General features: G+C 37.4%; 1 protein-coding gene across 4 annotated transcripts in view; it reads right to left on the minus strand.

Moving 5' to 3' along the window:
* KANSL1 (KAT8 regulatory NSL complex subunit 1) overlaps positions 1–26,201 on the minus strand; it is a 168,007-nt gene that overhangs the window by 40,787 nt on the left and 101,019 nt on the right. For all 4 annotated transcript variants that reach the window (XM_069541648.1, XM_069541646.1, XM_069541647.1 and 1 more), the window contains 2 exons: positions 13,187–13,328; positions 2,028–2,132 (listed from right to left, as the gene is read on the minus strand). In XM_069541648.1, the coding sequence (XP_069397749.1) occupies positions 2,028–2,132; positions 13,187–13,328 (247 nt within the window). The remainder of the gene's footprint in view (positions 1–2,027; positions 2,133–13,186; positions 13,329–26,201) is intronic.

Here is a 26,201-nt window from a genome sequence, read left to right on the forward strand (position 1 = left end):
AGCCCACCAGGCTCCCCCGTCCCTGGGATTCTCCAGGCAAGAACACTGGAGTGGGTTGCCATTTCCTTCTCCAATGCATGAAAGTGAAAAGTGAAAGTTAAGCCGCTCGGTCGTGTCCGACTCTTCGCGACCCCATGGACTGCAGCCCACCAGGCTCCTCCATCCATGGGACTTATATGGTACTAGGACTGAACAAATAAGTATCAGTAAGGAAGGACAAAGAGACTGGTGTTAGATTGGTATGGTAAGAAAGGAGGAAGGGATTGGTGTTAGATTGGTATTAGTATAAACTCATGGTTTTGAGTGCATATACAGATGGGTAGATAACAAAATATATATGCGTGTTTAATGTATTTCCTAGCTATATTGAGAAGTCTCAGATAGAAGCAAAGACACCAAGTAGCAGTGAGCATACAAGTATCCAGACTGTAGTCTCAAACATCTGGTCTCCAATAAAAAAGAACCAGGGCTGGAATAAGTACAATACAAGATGAGTACAGGATATTTTTGGATGGATAAAGTGAATACTTAAAATACAAGGAGGGCACATTGAAAGGACATGGGCACCAATCTGAAAAGAGGTCCCAATGCCAAAAGCTGAGACACTTGGAAGTGAATAATGAACAACATTAGTAGTTAATAATCCATAAAATAAACAACCATAAAAACATTTCTGAAATAAACAACTGAGTAACCAACTAAATAAACAAATGAGGGAGGAAAGACAGCTCTTCCTAGCAGAATTCCAATGAACCAATGTGGAAAACAGAAAATCACCATTTAGTCAATACCGCAATAATGACCACTGCAGTAATTTTGCAGGTAAAATCTACCAGTGGATGATAAAACTGTGGATTAAAATAAGCAACAGAAAAACGCACAGCGTCCCTCCATGACATAGTCGTTAATTATAAAGGAAAAAATACTAATTTACTGGCATGTTATCGCCTTAACCAAGTGAAAAAGCTACCAACCACCATCATGTACCCCTAATATGGTATAGCAAGAAAGGGACAGTATCACTTCTATGATATTACTGCAGGGAAAAGAAAAAAAAAAGGCATAACCTTTAATGGGAAAATATCTGGTGAGTCCAATCTAAGCAACATTACACAAAATAACCTACCAGCACGGCTGTGTCAAGGTCATGAAAGACAAAAGCTGAGGTGTCCTCACACACTGGCTGAGATATAACAACTACACGGAATAGGCGGTTTCGGACCAATTGGGGGTGGGGGCGGCGCGCAGACGCACTAAGTGAGAAAATGAGTGAAAGGGGAATAAAGCCTGTAGTCTGTATGAATGTTAATTCCTGGTTTTGACACTGAACAATGGCTATGCAAGCTGTTAACACTAGGAGAAGCTGGGTGAAGAAACAGTATGCAGGGACCCTGCACTGCTTCTGCAACTTTTCTGTTAAGTCTAAACTCAATTTCATTCATATATATACCTATTTGTTTTCCTTAGATTAAATAAAAAACAAGACATGGGGAAAACTTTAAAAATGAAAGAAATAAGAAGTGGTCTTGGAATTCAGAAGGAAAAATTAATTTTGGTGTTGGGAGAAATAGAAAAAGGGGAGGAATCATTAAGATGGAGGTTTGACCTAGGCTCTAAAGATACAAAAGATTATGAAAAAACAATGGCTTCATCCTCACTACAGAATTAAAGGGGTAATTCAGACAGCATTTTCAACATGTTTGTAAGTTACATTTCCAGTTACCTTAGTTGTCAAAGGCATCAGAGCCGCACGGTCTCCTAATTTCCAGTAATGCTGCATAATGTCGTACCTGCTCTGGCTGCGCTGTCTTGAGAGTTCGAAGCTGCTTTTAAAATTTTAAAGTCGGCTACACAACTGCATGAGGGACCCTGTGCTGCCCTTTCAGGAATTCAGAGTTTAAGTTATAAAAGGTGATACAGTCACCCTCCTTCAGCCACTGTAAAGATCCTTATTACAGAGAATAAACTGTGCTGAAGCTATACCCCAAATTCTCACTCATTTCCCCCTTTCTGTCTTTTATACTTACCAATTTATCATTCCCGTGATCTGTCTTCACCTCAGAACTAAGTGGAAGAAGTAAGTCTGTTGTTGTGTGCTCTGGGGGAGGTGCCTCTCCAAGAACTATCAACCCCTGCAGGGCAGAGAGAAAAACAGCTTAAGTGGTGTAAGTTACAAATTTAACTGGAGTTAATATCAAGAGTTACGGGCAGGGGATTCATTTATCAGAGGCCCTTCCTTTATCCTGAGGTTCTGAAACAAAACAGACCACCAGCACAGCTCTGTTCTCCCAAGACTGACTTCAACAAAAGCCTAGCAGTAGCCATGAGTAAGGTCTAAGACTCAAACCCAAGCTTCCCCTTTCTTCCAAATGAATGTTCGAACCGGCATGGCTTGTAGCATCTTTCCAGATCTGGAGTCTTTTTGAGAATATGGTATCTTATCCTATATCACCAACTAGACTATACCATATTAACAGCAGCAATGCAGTTTTTCTGGTTAACTTGATCACAAATGTGGCTAAAGGATGACAGAACTAGAAGTACTACAATGATGAGCTAAACCAACAATATTTGAGCAACCACACGCACTGGGTGAAACAAAGGTGTAACAGTCTCTACAGTAAGTGTATTAGAAACCAAAAACTTAAAAAGTTGTTCCAAACACACATTTCTCACAAGCATAAGAATCACTCTAGATTAGGTTATTGCTCCACAATTTCAAGTTCAGATTTTACATTCATCCCAGATAATAATAAATATAAAAATAAATTTTAAATGATTCCATAAATCCTCTCCATAGCTGGCATGGGCCCAGCTTGGTTTTAAAGGCAAAAGTTATTTGGTTGGTGCAAAAGTAATTGCTGTTTTTTACATTGTTGAACTTTGCCATTTGATACTGGAAAACATTCTTAAAATACATGTGGTTACATTATACATCATTTTAATGTGCATTTCTCACTTTATGTTTTCTTGCTAATGACTTATCACTTGCTGTTTATATTTATTTTAGGCTACAGAAATGATTTTAGGTAAAAAGCAAATTCAACTTATTCAAGTTCAAAATGGGTTGTAAAGCAGCAAAGACAACTTGCAACATCAGCAATGCATTTGGCCCAGGAACTACTAATTAAAGTACAGTGCAGTGATAGTTCAAGAAGTTTTGCAAAGGAAAGCTTTGAAGATTAAGAAGCATAGTGGTCGGTCATCGGAAGGTGACAACAACCAACTGAGAGGATCATCGAACCTGATCCTCTTAGGACTATAGGAGAAGTTGGCAAAGAACTCAACATCGACCATTCAGCATTTGAAGGAAACTGGAAAGGTGAAAAGTCTCGTGAGTGCCTCATGAGCTAACTGAAAATTTAAAAAAATCATCATTTTTGAAATGTCATCTTCTCTTATTCTACGCAACAAAAAAACATTTCTTGATTTGATTGTGATATGTGACAAAAAGTGGGTTTTATATGACAACCAGTGACGACCAGTTCAGTGGCTGGACCAAGAAGCAGCTCCAAAGCACTTCCCAAAGCCAAACTTGCACCAAAAAAAGGTCATGGTCACTGTTTGGTGGTCTGCTGCCCAACTGATCCACTACACTTTCTGAATCCCAGTGACACCATTATACCTGAGAAGTATGCTCAGCAAATCGAAGAAATGCAATGAAAACTGCCATGCCTGAAGCTAGCACTGGTCAACAGAATGGGCCCAGTTGCACATGGCACAACCAACGCTTCAGAAGTTGAATGAAATGGGCTACAAAAGTTTTGCCTCATCTGCCATATTCACCACGTGACTCTTGCCAACCAAGTACCACTTCTTCAAGCATCTCAACAACGTTTTGCAGGGAAAATGTTTCCACAACCAGCAGGAGGCAGAAAATGCTTTCTAAGAGTTCACTGAATCCCGAAACACGGGTTTTTATGATACAGCAATAAACTTATTTCTCATTGGCAAAAATGTGTTGATTGTAATGGTTCCTATTTTGAGTAATAAAGATGTGTTTAAGCCTAGTTATAATGATTTAAAATTCATGCTTTGAAACCCACAATTACTTTTGTACCAACCAAACAGCTTACTTTGAAAAACAAACAAAACACAAATGAACCTTCCATGAATGCACGTAGAGGCAGGCAAAATCAGGTTATGACACTGTATAACAGAGACTGGATTGCAAGAGACCAGTGGAAAGTTTGCATTAGAATCACTTGGAGGAAACCTTCCTCAACTATAGCTGCCCAGATCCAACATCAAATCAACCAAGAGTCTCTGGGGTAAGGAGCTGGTTATTCTGTTTTTAAAAAGCTTCCCTGTAAGTCCTAGTGCAAGCTCTGAACTGAAAAATACTAGACTCAATCATTTGACTCAGCATCAGAATCTCCTAGAGAACATCCTAAAATACAGATTTCAGGGCCTAAAGATTTTGACTGTATCAAGTGGAGCTCCTCAGGTCATTATGGCATAGGCTCTTGTGAGCCAATGAACCAGATGATCCTGTCCCTGGGGTTCTTCCTAACGCAAAAGTCTCTATGAAATAGAGGTAAAGACAATGGCGAGAGTTGGAGGGATGGGGTGTTGGTTAGCCTATAAAGAACAACGGAATTTTACCTCAGCTTGAAAGGAAAACAGAACTCCCAGCCCCCATCTCCAGTAAGAGAAACAACAGTTCTCTATTCTGGAATAAGACTATACCTAGCCTATATAGAATATGGGGTACAGACTCCTCAGAAAGAGGGAGAGGTTATTAATAAAGCAAGAAATATTGGCTCTAGCCTTCAGAATGGGGTTTCTCTGGTTAAAGACTTCTCCTGCAAAATATTTTGTTTTAATCACAAGCATAAAATAGACTTCACAAACTTTACCATTTCAAAGTAAAAGCTGTTTGTAAAACAAAACAAAACAAAAAAAAGCAGCTATTTTTATTTTGCACAACATTCCCTTCTCAAAATATAGCATTCAACATCTTTGCTGCTTAAAAGCCCAAACCACCTCCCCATTTCCTATATAAAGCTAGCCCAAACTCATCTTGGTATTTAAAGTCCTCCATAATCTGTCCCTACCTTATTTAGCTAGCTCCAGCTACCTTCACAGTTGGACACTAACCACATTATCTCCTAGAAAATGTCTGAATATATACGAAGTTGTTGGTGTTGAGAGGCGGGGGTTATTACAAAGTAGTAATACCCATCACTGCCTGTTCTTATGTCTTTGTTCATGCTGATTTCTGCCTTTTTCTTGCATTTATCTATCCAAAATGCCATGTATCCTTTCAAAGAGCCTGTCAAAGCCAAGTCTCACCTCCTTCCAAGAAAATGTCTCTGGTTAACCAAACCCCTTATTTTCTTTATCCACACTGCCAGACTTTTTAAAGCTTCATGATTTTATCTTTACATCCTGTATATTTAAATCTAATTTCCGGAGCAGAACCTTAGGCCAAATTATCTATTTCATTTATTGTTGCCTCAACTCGCTGTTTAAATGTTAACTAATTGATAAGATCTTCGAAGACTTAGATAACATACAAATATTTTCGTATCTCCCATATTCCCTAGCAGAGTTATACACCAAGAAAGAAAATGGACAATAATTTTTTTGAGTTTTAAGTTAAAAACTCCCCCCCATTTAGTGAGAAAATATTAAATTATTAACTAAAGCTAGGAGCCTAAATGAATCTATTAGATATAAAGTTACATCATAAATTTTTCTTAGGTGAGAAGGTAAGTCAAGATAAAACAGACAATATTTTTCAAAGGGAAATTCTTTTCCCTTAAACTACCCAATCATTTCCAAAAAGCATCTGAGAGACTACAAAGACATCCTCCTGTGAAAGCTTTAAAAATCCTAGAAGGGACCATTTATTCTCCATCAAATTTTAGAGACCCAGGGAGGATGCAGGTTGAAGGTCATGTCAATAGGCCAAGGCAAGGCAGAACTAGGGTTACAAGCTGGATTAGTTAGATCCAGCAGAGACATTACTTTGCCAACAAAGGTCTGTCTAGTCAAAGCTATGGTTTTTCCAGTAGTCATGTACGGGTGTGAGAACTGGACCATAAAGAAGGCTGAACGCTAAGGAATTGATGCTTTTGATCTGTGGTGTTAGAGAAGACTCTTGAGAGTCCTTGGACTGTGAGGAGATCAAACCAGCCAAGCCTAAAGGAAAATCAGTCTTGAATATTCATTGGAAGGACTGATGATGAAGTTTCAATACTTTGGCCACCTGCTATGAAGAGTCAACTCATTAGAAACGACCCTGATATTGGGAAAGACTGAAGACAGGAAGAGAAAGGGATGACAAGAGGATAAGATGGTTGGATGGCATCACTGACTCAATAGACCTGAGTCTGAATAAGCTCTGAGAGATGGTGAAGGACAGGGAAGCCTGGAGTGCTGCAGTCCATGAGGTCCCAAAGAGTCGGACATGACCGAGTCGCTGAACAACAAAGTTAGAATCAGTTACTCTTTGTTCTTTCATTCATTCAAATCAAGCCATCATTTCTCCATTCATCAACATTCTTTAGGTGCTGGGGGTACAGGAAGAAAGACATATCCTTCTCCCCATGCCCACCCCTGCCCAAACTTATCTCTCAAAGAGCTTAGAATTCTAATACTGGGACAAAGACAATCAACAATATATGAGTAAGTAAAATTTACATAGCCTACTGGTGGTGTTTAGTCGCTAAGTCCTGACTCTTGTGACCCCAGGGACTGTATATAGCCTGCACACGGGATTTCTCAGACAAGAATACTGGAGCAGGTTGTGATTTCCTTCTCCAGGCATTCTTCCCCATCTAGGGATCAAACATGCATCTCCTGCACTTGCAGGGAGATTCCTTACCAATGAGCCACCAGGGAAGCCGATTCACATAGCCTATTAGAAAGTGTTAAAATGCTAAAAAACTAAAGAATAGTGACGTTTAAGGACTGTAAGGAATTTTGTATGCCTGAAGTAAAATGAAAGACTGGAGTTTATGAGTTTAGCTTAAGTTAGAAGAGTAAGAGGGGGTGGGGTGGTGCAGGGCCTTCAGAGTATTTCAGCTTTTACATTCTGATGGTAAATCACTGGAGTTTCAAGCAGAAGTGGGAAATGATCTGACTTACAGTTTAAAAGGATCAATTTGCTGAGGTGCTGACACAAAGATGAGTGGATAGGAAACAGAGAAGCAGAAAGAACAACTGCTTAGACCAAAGTGATTGGATTTCGGATACATATATTTGAAGACAGAATCAATCAGTTATGCAAATATGATTCCTGGGATGGGATGGAAGGGAGTCGGAGACTCATTCAAGGTTTCCAGCCTCTGCCACAACAGTAGAGCTCCTATCTGTTGAGAAGTGTTTTCAATGCACATTAGTTTTAATCAAATCTATTTCTGTAAATATGTACTCAAGTGCTATGCTGATGTAGATCCCATTCATATATGCATTCTTTGTCCTACCACCAAATCTACATTATGTTCATTATAGCAAACAAAACCAACCATTAAATCTTTACACTGTACCTCAAACCAAAAAAGATAAAAGCAACTGGAAGGAAGATGGGTAAATAAAAGGTATACAAATAGCTAAAATCTTTTCACTCAGTGAAATAAATGAATAAATGAAATAAATAATGAAATAAATTTCATTCAGACATTTATTGAATGTCTACAATGTGTTAGGGTGTGAAACCCTAAGAATAAGAAAATAAATAAAATACATACCACTCATAAGGAGTTTACCTTCACCTACCTCAGACAGGTAGGCAAAGTATTACAATGACAGTGCTCTAACAGAAGCTTATAGAAGATGACATGAGGGCTGAAAAATGGCAGAGTCCAAGAGAGAGACTGACTGAAACAAGGTCCACACGATTATCTAAGTTTTCCTAAAATAGACTTGATACAGTTAATAACCATGAAAGGTAAGGTCACTGTGAGCCAAGAAAAATCCATGAAGTTCCACTCCACACCTCTCATGACAACCTGAAGCTGGGATTCCCTAGCATTCAGGGTTTACACTGGGTAAACATTACATGGATGGGCCATCAGCCATGAGTGGCAATAACCTCGAGACTACTGCACTCTAAGGCCAAGGTGAAAAGTCCAAGAGAATCTCCCCACCCTTTACCACCACTCCCTAAGTCAGAATCAGGACCATGCCTGGATCATTTAGACCTACAAAACTCCTACAAAGGACAAAGAAATTGGGAAGGCTCATGGTAGTATGGAGTCCTAACAGATCCTTGCAAATTATTCCTCTGTGGAAATACAAGTCTATCCTACATTTAAAAATGGCGGGGGGTGGGGTGGGGAGGAAGTAAAATTGAAAAAGAAAGAAATGGTAGCAGAAACTGTGCTAAGCCTGATTACAAAAGAGGGCAAAGGCAAGCAAGCAAAAAGGAAAGAAAAGAACATACTAATTTGTTTAGAAAAAAAAAAAACTCACAAAACCAAAACACCTCTTCATCTGTAAACAAAATTAAGATGCAATTTCACATACTTACTTTCCTGCCCACCTTAGATCAGTGGGTACACTGTAGACCAGCTCCACAAGATTGTCTTGGGCTATGTAAAGATCATCCTGGGCTATGTAGGCAAGACACGGCTAACCACAAGGTCTTAGAACTCCCTTAAGATGAAACCAACTATTTTACATCAATTCTGAAGAGAAGTATTCCAGGTTATTCCCATTCAGCAGCTTACCTATCATAAGTTTCATAGTTCTTCCACCTCTCATTCCCAATTAACACTTTCATCCTTAGCAAGGCTGTGGAATCTGACAGATCAGTCAAAAGAAGTTAAAAAAAGATAATATTTTGTACTAGATGTGAATGTTGAAGATTGTGTGTTAAGAGAAAGAAGTCTCCCTTACCAATAGAATCCTCTTGTTCCCTTTCCCTTGTGCGTTCACCTTCTTCAATAAATATGCTTAAGAGACATGATGAAAAGGATACAACAGCAGAACGCATTAGACAGGAAATGTTTTGGGGTCAGATAAATTTAGAGCCCTGAGTTCAAATTTAGCTCTGTTTCTTACAAGCCTGTAAGCTGTTGCTTTCTGCGTTAAGTAACACACATGAATGTACTTCTGTATAGTATGCACTCATGGTACAGACGCTATTTTCCTTTCTCATTCTAATATATGGGAGTATCTTTTTAAAAAAATAAAAGCTGATTGAATGTGCAAGTTAAGGCATAATAGTATGAAGAAGAGTACAGAGGAGCTCCTAGTAACTGTACCCACTCTCCAAAGAGCAGCAGGAATCACTATTCTCAAAGAGACTAATAATTACCAGCCTGGAAGGCAATACCTAACTTTTGATGGAAGAGAAAACTGACACTCATCTAGTAGTTCTCAAATCCTTTCTTTTCTGGAATAGGTCACTTTAAGGAAATTTACATGCTAAAGAGTAAATCCAAAAAGAAAATCTTACCCACCAGTTTCCCATCCAAAGACAAACTATAACTGTACAGCTGACCACCAAACCTAGATTTTGTGAAAATGCCTGTACAACTCTGGCTAACTTTGAAGAATGGGGAAGGAGAACACTAATCTCTTTACTAGAACACAGGAGTTTAAAAAAATCTCCCATTCCAGTAACTTATAAAATAGTCAAGCATTTAAGGCAAGTGCTAATTTGAACAAGAGTCAGAATCTCAAATCTCAGCTCTGCACTCATTTAGTTGTATGACTATGAACAAACCACTTGATCTCTTTGACCCTTTATCTTTAAATTTGTGAATAACAGCAAAATGTTTAGTACAATGTTCAGCACATAGTAAATGTTCAAACTTCTGTCACTATGGTGATACATGACGATCAGACGAAAGTTAATTATCTCTGGGGAAAATTCTAGTGCTTGCCCCCTAAAATCTGTCACCTAGAACCTATGAACGTGACCTGATTTGGAAACAGGCTCTTTGCAAATATCATCAGGCTAAAATGAAGATAAAGCGGAACAAAGAACCGTTTAGTATGGGCCCTAAATCCCAACTTGATTGGTTTCCTTCTAAGAGGGAAATGTGGAGACACAGACACACTAAGAGAGAAGATGGAGGAAGAAATTGGAGTGATGCAGCTATAAACAAGAGGAACACCAAAGACTGCCAGCAACCACCAGAAGCCTGTGAAAAGCCAAGGAAATTTTTTCTCTCAGATCTTCAAAAAGAGCAGAGTCCTGCCTACATCTTGATTTAATTCTAGCCTCCAGAACTCTGAGAAAATAAATGTCTGTTGTTTTAAGTTTACCATCCAATTTGTGCAACCTTGTATGGCAGCCCCAGGAAATGAACACATTTGTTTCCAAAAGGCATCATATAAATATTTAATAAAGCTGTAAATTTTCCTGATATATTATTTCAATTATTGTTCTACTTTTATTCTTCCTGTCAGCATTTTTAAGACTAGTAGCCATACATCTTTTTTGTAGACAAAAAAAAAATGTACTATAATCTAGAATGTCTTGTTATAAACCACGAAACTAAGGCTAGTATGTGTTTAGTGACTTTTCTTCCCAAGGTTAGGACAGCTAAGTCAGAACTAGAATCAAAAATGGTATACCAAGTCCAGGCCTGGTGTAATAACATTATACCCTGAATGATAAAAAAAAAAAAAAAACCCATGGATAATCAATATATACACAAAACTTCCAATTAATCACTTTCCAGATATCCAGAGATAGCTAAGACTTTTGAAATAGATTGAGGGCAAAAGGAGAAGGGGGCAACAGATGATGAGATGGTTGGATAGCACCACTGACTAAATGGACAGAGATTTGAGCTCTGGGAAATAGAGATGGCCAGGGAAGCCAAGCATGCTGCAGTCCATGGGAATGCAAAGAGTCGGACATGACTTAGCAACTGAACAACAAGAAGACGACTTTTGATAATTTCACAAAACTGCTGTCATTACTACTGAGTTATGAGCTAAAGAATAAAGCAGGAACCAAAAGTGAGAATCCTTCCCACACAGGTAGTAAGACTGTAAACTGAGGCACACTGCCAAAGTACTTCTCTGAAGTATGCATCAAAAACAGAAGTATCCATGCTGTGACTCTGGTAAAGATACTTATTATGGCAACAAAGGTCCATCTAGTCAAGGCCATGGTTTTTCCAGTAGTCATGTATGGATGTGAGAGTTGGACTATAAAGAAAGCTGAGCGCTGAAGAATTGATGCTTTTGAACTGTGGTGTTGGAGAAGACTCTTGAGAGTCCCTTGGACTGCAAGGAGATCCAACCAGTCCATCCTAAAGGGAATCAGTCCTGAATATTCATTGGAAGGACTGATGCTGAAGTTGAAACGCCAATGCTTTGGCCACCTGATGCGAAGAACTGACTCATTTGAAAAGACCCTGAAGCTGGGAAAAATTGAGGGCAGGAGGAAAAGGGGATGACAGAAGATGAGATGGTTGGATGGCATCACCAACCCGAAGGACAAGAGTTTGAGTAGGTGCCGGGAGTTGGTAATGGAGCCTTCACTACCCTGATGGACAGGGAAGCCTGGTGTGCTGCAGTTCATTGGGTCGCAAAGAGTTGCACACACTGAGCAACTGAACTGTAACATAACGGTGCCACTTACAATCAATAGCATCTTTGAGTTTACTAATAGTTTTATAATGAGGATCATATATAAACACACAATACATATAGTTGTATACAAACATAATAGATAGAGCAGCAAATATGACTGACTAATATTCTCATAATCTCAGTTTTTACTAAGAGACTCCAGTTCTCAAATATGAAAATTCTCACTTAATTACTGGCTATAAAAGTCTTGATACAGACACTGACGAGGTGTCCCTAACTGAGCAAGAATGTTTTTCTCTTCAGGATAGGCATATTCAGCCATCTCCTAGATATATACATATATATATATTTAATCACCATTCCAGCTGGTATTCTGCAAATCTCACTTAATTTTCTTTGTGAAAAGAGCTAAGGAAAGCATAACATTTACTAACTCTGTGAATATTTTAAGGCGTAATTCTTCATTTGCTCTAATTTTTAAAGTCAGTCAGGAATTTAATATGTTCCCTATCCTAGGGGAACCTATTATTATTATTTAAAAAAAGGTTAAATCCTCTGGACTTTGCCTTCAATTATAGTATGTTCCAATGAACTTTTGGAGAACTACATGTAACTCTATCTGGGGAAGAAACTCAAAGAACACTCCAGTATAATGTTTAGAATAAAAGCTTATATAATATATTAGGGAGGCTGCAGAACTTTTACTTCAAATCCTCATTCTTTTGTTCATCTTGATAGTTAGTCACCCTTTAACTTTTGGCCTACTAATTAATTTAATGCATGCAGTTCACAACTGCAGTATGTGGCAATTTTCTTAAGGCTCTGACCAGCACTAAGGTGGGACAAAAAAGTGTCATGATACTTATTTTTAGGAGCAGAAGATGCTTCATCTAGACCCACATGTTCAGTCAGGGAGTTCACTGCATCAAGCTAATACCAAAAGTACCTTGCAAGAAATTCAGCACCAAGAAAGGAGGATTTTTATTTGTCCCTGTTGTTGCCACTAAGGAGAACAGTGTTCGTACACAGGAGGCACTCAACTATTTGCTGAATGGATTTCTTTTCCATGTACATCGATCCCCCAGTCAAACCCCAAATAAGCAGAGGACATTTTTATAACTTGATTTTTCAGGAGAAAAATTATACAAACATCACTGTTAAAGACAAAAGCAGTATGATAAGAGTTAATCCACCACAAGCAGGACAAGGAAAAAATGAAATCACCAGAGTCTAATCTTGCCTGAATTATCTTTCAGAAAAAAATCCATTTTTTCCTCAAGAAAGTAATGGAAGCTAAGCAGCAAAACAGAAACACATTTAAGTTAAAAAAAAAAAAAGATGAAAACCCTCAGTCATCACCACTTTTTCATATATATAACAATTATGCAGGTATGGTCAATGGCTTACCTTAAATTGTGCCCACCCTCCTTTTAATTGTTCCCTGTTAGCCTAGATATACAAAATGTTTTGTTCTAAACCCATATTCTAATCTAACATTATATTCTAACAGTGTTGTATGCATTATGCTAAGTAACACCAGGCTCTTAAACAAATTAAACAGCTACATCAGATCATATTAAATCATTCTCTTTGACATAGTTAAGAGTTATTTAGGGATGGGGAAAAGGGGATAATGATAGTTTTTAGCTGGGCTGAAAAAGACCAGACACTTATCCCTTACCTTATTAGCACGTATCTGTTTGTAAATATCTGTTTGCTGCCGAATCCGGTATTCCAGGTCAGAAACATGAGCCTGAAGCCAGTTCCAGCGGCTGACAATAGCTGCTCGGTCTGCAGCCCATCTCCACTCTGACCTGCGCCTCCTGAAAGGAAATAAACTGAGTGAAATCCAAGAGTAGCAGTAACATTCATGCTAAATGGGACTGGGAAGGTTTTAACATCTAAATGCCTTTATACAAACCAACTTGAGTGTCAAGAAAAACTCAGTACTATGTGTATATATGTCACAGGCCACGTGGAGAATAAAACTCTTTGCATATAGATACATCCCAAATTAACTAGCTGAAACTGCCTTCCAAGTATTCTGATCTGACGGCAAACAATTTCTGTGAATTTTCAAAATTTCTCAGGAGACAGAAATATTTTCTACTTCAAGACATATAAAGAATAAAGATTACAGATCTACACAGAAAATCCAAGACACCACCAATTATAAAACTAACCAAGGCGTCAGCAAAGTTGTGGAGTAAAGATCAACATACCCAAATTAACAGTGTTTCCAAAAGTCAACAAGTAGAAAATGCTCAGTTTCTAAAAAAGCACTACTTACAACACTAACAATTGCTAACTTTATATACCAAATATCTTTGCATAGAATGTAATAAAACCAAGAGACCTACTTAAAAAGTGAGATAGATTTTTTAAGATAACAATTTTCGTATCTATTTATAGAGACAAATAAGCTCCAATCAAATTCCCCATAGGGCTTTTTGTTTTTTTCTTTCTTTGACTGGCCACATGGCTTGTCAGATTTTAGTTCCGCAACCAGGGGTTGAATTTGGGCCCTTGGCAGGGAGAGTGAAAAGTCCTAACCACTGGATTACCAAGGAATTACCCCCCTCCCGAGGTTTTTAATGGAAGCTTACAAACATTCATTCAAAAATTCACATTAGGGAAAAAAAAAAAAAAGGACCAGCACTAGAGAAATTCTAAAGAAAGTATGATGAACATTCACACTGCAGATGTAAGATAAAGCTATGATGATTAAGGCAGTCTAGAAAGACAAAAAGACAGTGGGACAGAATACAGAACTCCTAAACTTAGAACTGGCTACATGTAAGAGATGGGCAGTCAGAACAGTGAGGAAAGAATGAATTATTCAATAAATGGCATCGAGATGCCAGTTCTTTACATGAAAAAATATATGAAAAAAATAAAATTACTTCCTTTATGATATAATTCCCTAGTTTTGGAATTCCTAAATCCAGAAAGCTGAACGTAACAAGATTATCTTTGAAACTTCAGAGCAGGGAAGAATTTCTTAAATCTCTTAAAAAAAATTGAGCTAACTTTCAACAAACTGCAAAAGATTTAATAAAGTTAAAGGCAAGCAACCGGTTGGTAGAAGATATCTGCAACATACAAAACTAAAAATAAAATGACAGAATATATAACAGAACTCCAACAAAGAGGTTTAAGAAGACAATCTAACAAAAGATGAATATATTAAAAATTTGCATAAGAGAAATCCCAATGGCCAATAAATACATAAAAATACGCCATGTCTTATTAGATTTTGGTTAAAATATTAGATATATTAAGATATATCATTTCAAACCCAGATTGGAAAACCCAAGTGTTGGTAGATGTGGAAAACAGTAATTCATATACTGCCAACAATAAAAACCAGCACCACCATTTTTAAAGAGTAATCTGGAAATATCTGGCTAGGGGGAAAATGTGTATACTCAGCCATTGTGAAATTCTACTTCTGACAATATAACCTGCTCATCTGCATAAAGAAATAGGTTCACGGCAATAGTTTGTAACAACGAAAAATTAGTTACAATTTAATTTGCTAAAATAGGGAAACAGATAAACTAATTTACTCCTCTAAGGGATTTTTCTATAGTAACAGAAACTAATTAACTAGAGCTATCTGTATCAATCTGACTGTATCTCAGAAGACAATGCTGAATGGAAAAATATAAAAACTAATAATAAACAAAATAAGTACTTTTATAGATACACACAAGTAATTAAGGAATTTAATGGAATATTGTTTATCAACTTAATTATAACTATATGTATCAACACAACTAAATCTCAACAATGTGGAATGGAAAAACTATATAAAAACTAAACAAAACAAACAAAACCCAAGCAAACAAACAGACAAAAAGCAACTAAAAGATCCCTCATACCACAAGGAAGACTGAAGATCCTGAGTGCCCCAACTAAGACCCACACAGCCCAACCCTCCCCCGCTACCAAGACAAAAGACGAATGAAACACAATTATAAGACTTGTTACCAATACATAAATAGTAAATGCATAAAAACATGTACAGTGCTAATAAACAGCAAATTCAGGATCAGAGTCCTCCTTAGCCTTGGGAAGGGGAAAAGGTAAGTTAGATTTTAGCTGTATCTGTTATGTAAGGTTCAACTTCTCTTTAAAAACTAAAAGTCTGATAGAAAACAGCAACTTTAATATGAGAGGAAGTACCTGGCATCTGGTATACTCTGTAACCAAAATATTTTATGATCTTCCACAAAATTCTATTTCAAGAAAGTAGTAGTCATACTGCCCTTAGCCCCATCTCCAATCAGGTTATACATACTCATTACCAAAACATTTTAAGTGACTCTAAGTGAACTTTAACACAGTCCACTGGTAGAGTGAAATAGGCATTTTACAATTCCCTAATCTTGATGGAATAAGCACAAGATCTAGAGATCCTTTCTTCTTTAGTACAATCATCTGGCTCAATGTTGGCTGCAGGTCTAGTTCTAGCCCAAATTCAGAAAAAGAACCTCAAGACGTCAAGTGCAACCTCTGGATCATTCTTGCACTATAAAAATGTTCCCCCTTTACTAAAAGAAGTAAAACTAGTCAACCTTCATGTCCTATTTCCAGCTTTCACTACTCTTCAAGGTTTATAACCTTCCTATCTTGTAAAATCTCTTGGTTTCACAGGTTCATTCCTGAAGCTGCCACAGTACCAATCCCCACCATCCACCACCACTGGGATACTCCAGGTAACCTCCTCAGCTACCACTCCTAACATGAACCACATAATACTATTCTTAAATAAAATCTCAATTCTTATTTCTTCCTGTCACTCTTATGTGTAAGAAACCAGTTTTTATCTGCTTCTTTACAAATCCTAAATCTTCAAGAAAACAAAGTAGAAGGGGAGTCAAATACCATAAAAGGCAGCACTTCGAAGCCAAAAAGTGATTAGTAAAATTCACAAAACATCCACTTAATGACAGGTTTATTGTCAGACAAACGTATTTTAACAATTGACAGTGGCTAGCCCAAGTAATACTCTAACATTGAAAACCAAAGCGGGGAAAGATGATTTCTTGGCTAATTTACAGCACTTCTTCCTTAGTCACCCCTGGTGGACAAATAACCCTGGCAGTCTTGCCCAAGGATCCTGAACTCAGCTCAGAAGCCTTCTCACCAAAGTGTTCCAACAGCAAGCACTCTGAATTGGCAGGAAAGAGGAAATTTATTATTTCTGAATTTTGACACATCTTAAACAAAAGAATTTTTTTTTCTCTTCTTTCTTGTTTGAGGTCAAGGAAAAAGTAAGAAGGAAATGAGAACACTTTAACTATGTGAAAACTTAAAAATATAAAAGGAAAAGAAAATTCCTTAAAACATTTCAGTTCCTAAGAACTCTGGTGGATAAACTTTTTTTTCCCAAATATTAAGGAATAGCCCCTTTCAATTTTCTTATTGTCAAAATGAACAGCCTGATAAATATTATTCTAAATACTAGTGCAAAACCTAATTACTTTTTTTTTTTTGGAAGCCTAATAAGCTAATTAAAGACAGGCAGTGTTAAGGGAGGACCACAACCCCCAATTATGAACATGTTTCAATTCTACAAATACATTTGTCATATGACAGTTTCTAGCCAGATAAAATTTTCAGTAGGAAGTTGTCATGTAATTAATGAACAATGGAAAACCCCACCTTAAGTGTCCAAAATACCAGCAACATGGCCAGAAATCTGAATTGTTAACAAAGGTGGGAGGTGTACAGTTAGCAAGCCTGAGGTGAGCTGTGATGATGTTACGACACTCCAATGGCAAATCAGAACACAAAGCATAGTGTAAGAATAACAGCTTCAAGCAGAGTTTATGTATTTTTTTCCTTAACAAAAACAACATGCTATAGAAATTCAGTTTATCAGAGGCAGAAGTAGATTTCATCCCTAATATTCAAAATGTAAATTATTACTCTTAATAACTTACAGCTCAAAACGAGAGACGGTGATTTAAAAGCAGGGTCATGCTTTAAAAATAACATGTCACTAAGACTGCAGAAAGATACTTATGTAAATATAATGATGCACTGGTTTCTACTGTTGTCATTATCAATAATGAAGGAAAAACAATGTGGATTCCAACACTGAGAAGTCTTTTAACTCTTTCCTGTTGCTTGCTCTGCGCTAACAATTCGTAAATCCTGTTTCTGTGCAGGATGCGAGGATGCCTTCTAAGGTGCTTTCTGTGAACTGTTATCTCACTTTGTACCAAAATACTTTGTCTACATGTACTGGACTACCACCTGAGTGGGAAGTCATTTTAACTAATATTTTGTTCCTTGATTTTATTAAACAGTTTACAGGTAAATTTCCTTTGCCTACATGTGTGGGATAAAGATCCATTAAACTTTTACACAATGAATTGCTTTTTGGGGTCCCTAAACATGGAAAGATACAATACCAAGAACTGCTTCTGTAATATCACACAACTAGTAAACATTGCCAGCTATGTTACCAGTATTTATTTGTATAATAGTGTATGTTCTATAAATAGATTTATTTTTTAGCTATGTGAAGCTATATAGCTTTAATAGTTATTGTTTTTTTTAAACAGGGTTAGAGTATTGTCACACATTGAGAACTTAAGATGCTCTATAGGATCTAACAATAATTATTTACTTGAACAAAAAAAAAATCATTTCCTCTAAGAAAGCTCTGGTATTTGTAAACAATTGAAAGCTAAATAGTGGAAAGTACTAGAAAATTTAGAGTTCAAGTTACATGTTGGTCAACAGAGAAAACAAGAAAGGGATTTTTGTTTTTGATTCTCTAAAATCCTCTTGAATGATAATGTTAATGGTGATATTTTATTAGTAGAGGACAACAGATCAATATGGGGACGCTGATGTAAGGAGATTAAACTTTTCTTAGGGGATGACAGAGGACAAGATGGCTGGATGGCATCACTGACTCAATGGACATGAGTTTGAGCAAACTCTGGGAGATGGTGATGGACAGGGAGGTCTGGTGTGCTGCAGTCCATAAGATTACAAAGAGTCAGACATGACTGAGCAACTAGACAAGACAAGAAATGTAAAAACTAAATCTTCCACTGAATCTTCAAAGGTGTCAATGATAAAACCTTTTTCTTTTTTACTACACCTTAAGAATAACTTACCTTAGTTCTACCACTAAGAAAAGCAACACGGAAAGCAATTTCTACTCACACAGAGAAAAGACTGCCCACTGACTATAAAAGAGATTACTAATACAACTCTTTGTAACTGATAAACCCCATTTCACTGCCTACAGTGCTGCCACAGACAGCAGTGGCAGATACAGCAACTGCCTTTTTACTCAAAGATAAACTGCAGTAAAAGCTGATTTATCTAAAAGTAATACTGAAGTTCGGCACTGACCCATGTCAAACACCTGACCTAGCTAAGTCACCTAGTTCTAGTCCAGGATGGGAAACCTTTAAGTCCAGTAGAACAGTGGTGGTAGATTATACTTTTCCCTGATCTGGAAATGTAACAAAATAAAAGTAAAATGATTATCCACAGCAAGTTACACAGTACCACGTTCTACCAAAAACTATTCAACAGTTATGTGCTACTTCCACAAGTGCAAAATTTCTGAAACACCGACATTCTGAAGTCTTTAGGTTCTTTAGATGACTTATAAAACCAATAAAACAGACTATGTGAAATTGAGATCATCATCGAACGTCAGAGCATACAGCTGCTAGATTCACGGTATCCAGGGTAAGGCTTAGGGTCAATACAGGAAAGAACAGAAAATCTTAACATTACTAAGAGTAGCATAAAAAAATGTGTATATAAGTATTAACTACCAAGCTCAAGAGCGATGTGAAAAGAACCGAAGGAAGAGCAGGAAGATAGGTTTAAGCCAAGTTCTCATTTTTATTTACTTTGTATGATCCTAGACATGTGTAAATTGACCTCTAGAAATAATAGCAACGTCAGCCTCACAGGATGTGGTATTCACAAAATGATATAATCTTAACTGTAAAGTACAATATGTATATCAGAAAAGAACAATTATTAAATAAATATAAACTTTGGATTTTAATTCCGTATCATAAAAGGTACAAAAGAGGACAAGAGATAAAGTCTCTTAAGAGGCATACATAATCAGGAAATAGGTGTTTTCAATTAGCAGCAGAATTCTGAGTGTCTTGAGTGTTGGGTTCAAAGACACCTAAAGCAGTTCTACTCTAAATATAAAATCCAGAGTAGTTCACTAAAACTGACACTGTATTCAGTCAGAACTTCAATGACATTATCCCTGTGGCCCCAAATTTACAGAGATGAGGGAAAGAAAGTTGAGCAGGGGCCAGGAAGGAGAACCAAACTGTCTAGTGTCAAACTGTCCAGTGTCAAACATCCCACATTTTAGCCATAAAACTCATAGATGAGAATGGGTTAAGACACTGTGGCTGTCACTCTAGGTTATATCAGCTTTCTAGAGCTGTTCTGTAGCAATAGGAAGTAAATGTTCCAGAGCCAACTCATCCTGGTAAGATTCAGGGTTGAACACTTGACCCTTCTGTCTCACTGCTTAAGTCAGATTACCTCTGAAACTGAAATAAGATTTGTGTATTTTGGCATATTATTTCAGCCAAGCTTTCAATCCATCAGGAACTCTTTCTCCTTTCTCCCCTCCATTTAACAAATACTTAAGACCTATTATTTTATTTACCAGGGATTATACTAGGTGCTGGGGACACAATACAACAAACAAAAATGCTGACTCAGAGCTTAATGGGGAAGACAGATGTTAACAATTAATCATGCAAAACGTGAGATAAGAGACAATAACTATGACATCAGATTTAGACTGGGAGATCCGGAAAATTTCTCTGTGGGATAAACAACCTGAGCGCCAAAGAGTAAGTTAGGACTTGAACAAGCAATCTTGCTGAGGTAAGGGGTAGAGGTTATGGAGAGATACAGAAGACCGTGAATGAGGATTGTGGTATGTCTAAGAAGAAGAAACAACTTGTCTACAGGTAATGGAGCTGCAGCCCTGACAGTGAAGGAGGAAAATGCACTGGAGTCGACACTGGATACAGGCAGGTAGGGTCAAATCCCACAGGACCCTAATCCATGTTAATATTATGAAACAGTATAAACAATCCTGACCTTGGTCCATGTTCTTTATCTTGGAACTCCTGTTTTAAATGAAAAACATTTTAATACTAGCTAAGGGATAATGAACTCCCATATAACCATCAACTAGCTTAAACTATCAACTCTTGGCCAATCTTACCACATCCAAAACATCTATCTATCCCTCCTCCTTACAGATTGATTTTGAAGCCAATTCTCATGATCAGATCATTACATCTGGCACATGTTTTTATGTGTCTCCAAAAGGTAAACTGACTTTACATATATTAAAAAAAAATTCCTTAATGTCAAATATCTAGTAGTTATTCAAATTTCCTGGTCAGCCCAAATCAAAGTCAAGTAAGATCCACACACTGTGTTTGGTTAAAACACCTCAAATTTTAAGTTTTCCTCTTTTTTTCCCCCCTCACAATTTATTTGTGGAAGAAACAGAGCTATCTGTCCTTTAGAATTTCCCATGTTTGTGAATTCTGCTGATTGTACTCTTGTCACAAAGCCCACACCTTTAAACTTTGTAAACTGACTCCTCTAAACAACCTACAATTCGTTATTTATTATTCTGTAGATCAGCAGATAAATTATTTGTACATTCATTTTTTCATGTTTAAGACTGAGATATATGCTTAAAAAAAACCCACACCCAACCGTTAAAGAATTATATAAGGTACTTCAAACTGCTCTCAATGTCCACCTGTCAGACTCTTTATTAAACATGATAACATATACATGATATATAACCTGCCAGGCACAATAAAAGAAAGAAACATAATAATTCTCCAACAGACTCTCAGCAGCCCTTAGGCCACTGTGTGTGTTTGTTCTGTGGGAGACTACAACCAGGAAATACCTATTAACATCTTTTATTCCTAAAAACCACCTCCCTCTTGGGAGTCTTTCCTGCTGATCTGTATCTCACAATTCATTACTTTGTATTCTTCATGCTTAGTGTGGTCCCCTTATTTTGTTACTAATGTAATATTTCCAAGTCTGGCCTTATATATGATTGATCTTCAACTAATTATCCATGCCTTCTTATAGGCACTACTTACTGTGTGCTTTAGCTGCTCATTAATCTTCAATGTTATCTGTATCTATGTATTATAATTTATGAATAAGGAATTCTCAGGAAATATTAAAAAATGAGACTTATTTTGGCTTTGCTTAATTTTCAAACTCAAAAACACCTAAATTAAGTCTGAAAGACCTGAATGCCTGAGACACACTTAAGTGTTCTAATGGAGAAAAATAAAGTCTTACAAAGGATGGAAATGGTTTACAGTTCTTTGTGGCTGGTCGAGAACTGGACATTGAACTGGAGGATGAAGATTCAGAACAAAACAGTGGCTTAGTTACTATGCCTTTTTTAGAGTGTAGGAATCTGCTGTTTCTAGAAGAAAGGAAAATGACAAAGTCAGTACTGAAAAGATCTCAGCTACTGAAGTAACTGCTAATCCAGAATGGCTCCTCCAGAGTGAACCAGTCAAGTTTCTGTCCACTGTACTGCCTAGAGAAGCCATCGCTATATAAAAGTGATTTCCATTTAGAATCTGTCAATAATCAAACTGAGGCTAGAATATTCAAATTGTGTATGTAATACTAATTTCTCCTATGAAAATTCTAAATAGTTAAATAATCCCATTCACTCAAAAGCCATAAATTAAAGTGTAAAGAGTATTAATAGTAAATTGCTATTATTTGATCTAGCTCACTCACCAAAGCAAGAGACTGACTAGGATCACACCTTACAACTTAAAGTACCTATTACAAGCAGCATGGGACTTAGAAGCTTCTTATAAACAGCACACTACTCCCCAGCTTGGGTTCCTTAAAGCAGAGTCAACAGTACAGAGTTTGGACAAGGAAGCAGCAGGTGATGGAGGGTATCAGCATTTGTTATTCCATGGGGAGAACTTGTTTCTGGCCATCTCTAGAATGACCAAAAACTCTTACAGAGAAACGTTTTCTTCTCACTTTAAAAATAAAATACAGTTTTACAAGGACCAGGACCTATGATCCTTGTCCTTCCAACAGATAAAAACCAGTGTAACCTTAGAGTGAAGCTAACCCCTTTCTCCTTTGGTGCCAGATCTCAGAAACCACTCTGGCTAGTCTCTTTTGCCAGAGGGAGACATGCAATTACAGTCCACTCTTACTCTAAACCCACACAGACCAGGAAAAATAAAGCTATATTACAAAGCTATATTCTTAATAACAACTATACACAACCTGAATGGATGCTTACAGAGGGTCCTGTGAATGTTCTGGATGCTTTTAAAACAGTAAAACAGAATTCACACATCATCTCCACATTACCATGCTCTTTCATACCATTTACTAATAGTTAGAATCTTAAATTATATGATACAAGATACTGTATCTCAAAGTTTTCTTGGCATCTTTTGAACATTTTCCCCTATGAACTTGAAAATTACTCTGTCAAAGTTCTTGTTTACTACACAGTATATAAACACACTCTCCACCCCACCTCCCACAAAACCTTTATGAAAGCATTTTAATGACCTAGTGAGCCCTCAGAGATCAAACTAGCTTGCAGTGCAGAATGACTGAAGACCCAGAGACACGTCCTTGGAACAACGGGGAGACAAAAGCAAGTGGTGATCTGTACCACAATGCCAACGAATGCCCAGCATGTGGCAAGTGTTCAGCAAGTGGTAGCTGCTGCTGTTCTCACTTACCACGGTACCCAGCTGAACTAACTCAGCTACTGTTAAGGCACTCTGTGCCCTTCCATCTAATGGCAAATATTTGTTTTGGTAAGTGTGTATTCCTTAAACACACCTGAGAAACAGGAACCTGAGACCAAATGTCTTTTGTTTTAATCGAGTTCCAACATGCTTGGCAGGGTATGTAATGAGAGCTGGAGGGTGATGAGGGAGATGGCTTCACAGGTCATTTATTCTGTAGTAGTCCCTTTCACTATAAATAAATAAAAGTGATGAAGATAAACTTATTCACAAATTCAAGATCACTGAGAAGTAACCACAGTAATTATTCCCAACTCATTAAGAACCGTCCCTGGGACTTTGCAGGTGGTCCAGTAGCCAAGACTCCATGCTCCCAATGCAGGGGGCCTGGGTTTGATCCCTGGTCAGGGAACTAAATCCCACATGCCACAGCTAAGAGTTTGCACACTGCAATACAGGTTGAAGATCCCACATGCCGCAAACTAAGACAGCACAGCCAAATATAAACAAAATAAATAAATTTTAAAATGTCAATTCAAGTTGAGTTTGGGAAACCCTGCTCTATAAGGCCACTACTCAGTTCTCTTATCTATAAAACCTGTGAGCTGGACTGGAAAAAAAAAAAAAAACTTACAAAGTGCTTTCTTTATAAGATGTGATGAACCTATATGACCACTGGCCTAAGTACACATCCTATATGTACAGCTGTAATTTATACTAGGGGGAAGAGGTTATTATTTATAACTAGATAGGTATCTGAAAGGCTCAATTCACTCCAGATGCTGCAACAAAATTCTTTCCCTTAGTGACAAGACTCATATATCATATAGACTTTGTAAGTGCTGGGATGTTGACCAAACAATGATACCCAGTTTAAATCTAAATCATCCTCTCAAAATATGCCCCAAACTTTAAAACTGAAAGAAACCATAGTATCTCTAAACATCTCAATTTTTAAATGGTCAAAACTAAACCCAAAAGAGTAAATGACTTTCCCAGTCAGAAGTAATTCAGTCATTCAAGCTCTTAAAGCAAATGTCAGGAAAAGATGCTCATATGAGTACGGTACACCAACATGGGCTGAGAGTTAACTTTGATTTAAAAAATTACTTTGGCTTCTGTAACTGGGTACAGGTAACAGTGATGCAAATGCTGTCTTTTAAAAATTTAACACCTATTTTACGGATTCAGAAATAAGACTACCTGATCAGTGCTATATTTGACATTTTACATAAAATTAAGCCTGATCCGTTAAAAAGAATTCATTTGAATCAGTTCTGATGAGATGGATGAAACTGGAGCCGATTATACAGAGTGAAGTAAGCCAGAAAGAAAAACTCCAATACAGTATACTAACACATATATATGGAATTTAGGAAGATGGCAATGACGACCCTGTATGCAAGACAGGGAAAGAGACACAGATGTGTATAACGGACTTTTGGATTCAGAGGGAGAGGGAGAGGGTGGGATGATTTGGGAGAATCACATTCTAACATGTATACTATCATGTGAATTGAATCGCCAGTCTATGTCTGACGCAGGATGCAGCATGCTTGGGGCTGGTGCATGGGGATGACCCAGAAAGATGTTATGGGGAGGGAGGTGGGAGGGGGGTTCATGTTTGGGAATGCATGTAAGAATTAAAGATTTTAAAATTTAAAAAATAAAAAACTAAAATTAAAAAAAAAAAGAAAGAAAAAAAATTAAGCCTGATGATTCTTAGAAATAAGCAAAACCATATAAATAATAGGAAAACATACACCAATCGTCTAAATGGCAACATGTTTTTAAAAAAAGGGAAAAAAGGAAAAGAATTTCACTATTAAAGGAAATCAAGCCCCCAATCTATTCTATATGCATGGCCCTCAAGTCTCCTCACTTGATTGATCACTAAGGTCCTTACAGCTCCAAAATTCTACTTCTGTTTGCTCCTAAGTGACACACTATAAATAAACAGGAGACTCAACATCTTGCTCAGTTTTTAGGTATGTTCCTACAAACAAGGTACCAACTGTTACTAATGCACTAAAGCTGACAGGCAACAGAGTGATTTAAGTAACTAAATTCCCCAAACTAGGCTTAATCCCAGTAAAGTTAATCAAACAATTGCTTCAGCATTTCAACAAAAATGTCAGTTTCTTTCCAGATCACACATCACACAGAAAGATTCCGTCCAGATAAGGTTTGGAACAAGTTTCTTTCCAGTCTATCCTGATTTAGGCACCCTCTAAAGATTTGACTAGGTAAAGGTTCATCTCTCTCAAACTGCTCCAGTTTTTCTTTTACAACACTCAGCTGTTTTTACACATAAGACAAGCGTAATTATTTTGAAGAACAAAAGAAAGTTAAAACCGTTTTTCTTTCTCCTCTGCTGCATTAGAGCAAACAGTATAAAGATACATAGTTCAACAGCACTACCCCCACTACCAACAATCATACAGCTCCTAAAAGCTAAACAGAAATCGTAGGAAAAATACCCACTCTAGAGATGAAAATAATGTTCCAGGTGTATCACATGGCAGCACGCATGTACAGCTTTTCAGAACTACATGTAAATTCAAACTAAAGACAAAAACTTCACTGTGACATGACAGAAGAGAAAGTTCATCTGTACAACAATCTCACTCCCACCAAAAACTGTGTTTGAACAATCCAAACAGCTCTAGGAAAGTCAAAAAATATCTTTGTGAAGGACAGAAGTGCTAAGGCAACTACAAAATAAGCACATGCAACTTTTACTGTTTCCCCAGAGACAGATAGGGTCATCACACCTCTGTGATGTAAAATGCTCAAGCTGCTCACAGACACCTGCTGAATGCCACCTGACTGCTGCAGAGTGAGTTACCCACCCTGCTCCCAGGGGTGGTTTTC

The sequence above is a fragment of the Ovis canadensis genome, chromosome 11 (genome assembly GCF_042477335.2).
Source record: "Ovis canadensis isolate MfBH-ARS-UI-01 breed Bighorn chromosome 11, ARS-UI_OviCan_v2, whole genome shotgun sequence".
Classification (NCBI taxonomy): Eukaryota; Metazoa; Chordata; class Mammalia; order Artiodactyla; family Bovidae; genus Ovis; species Ovis canadensis.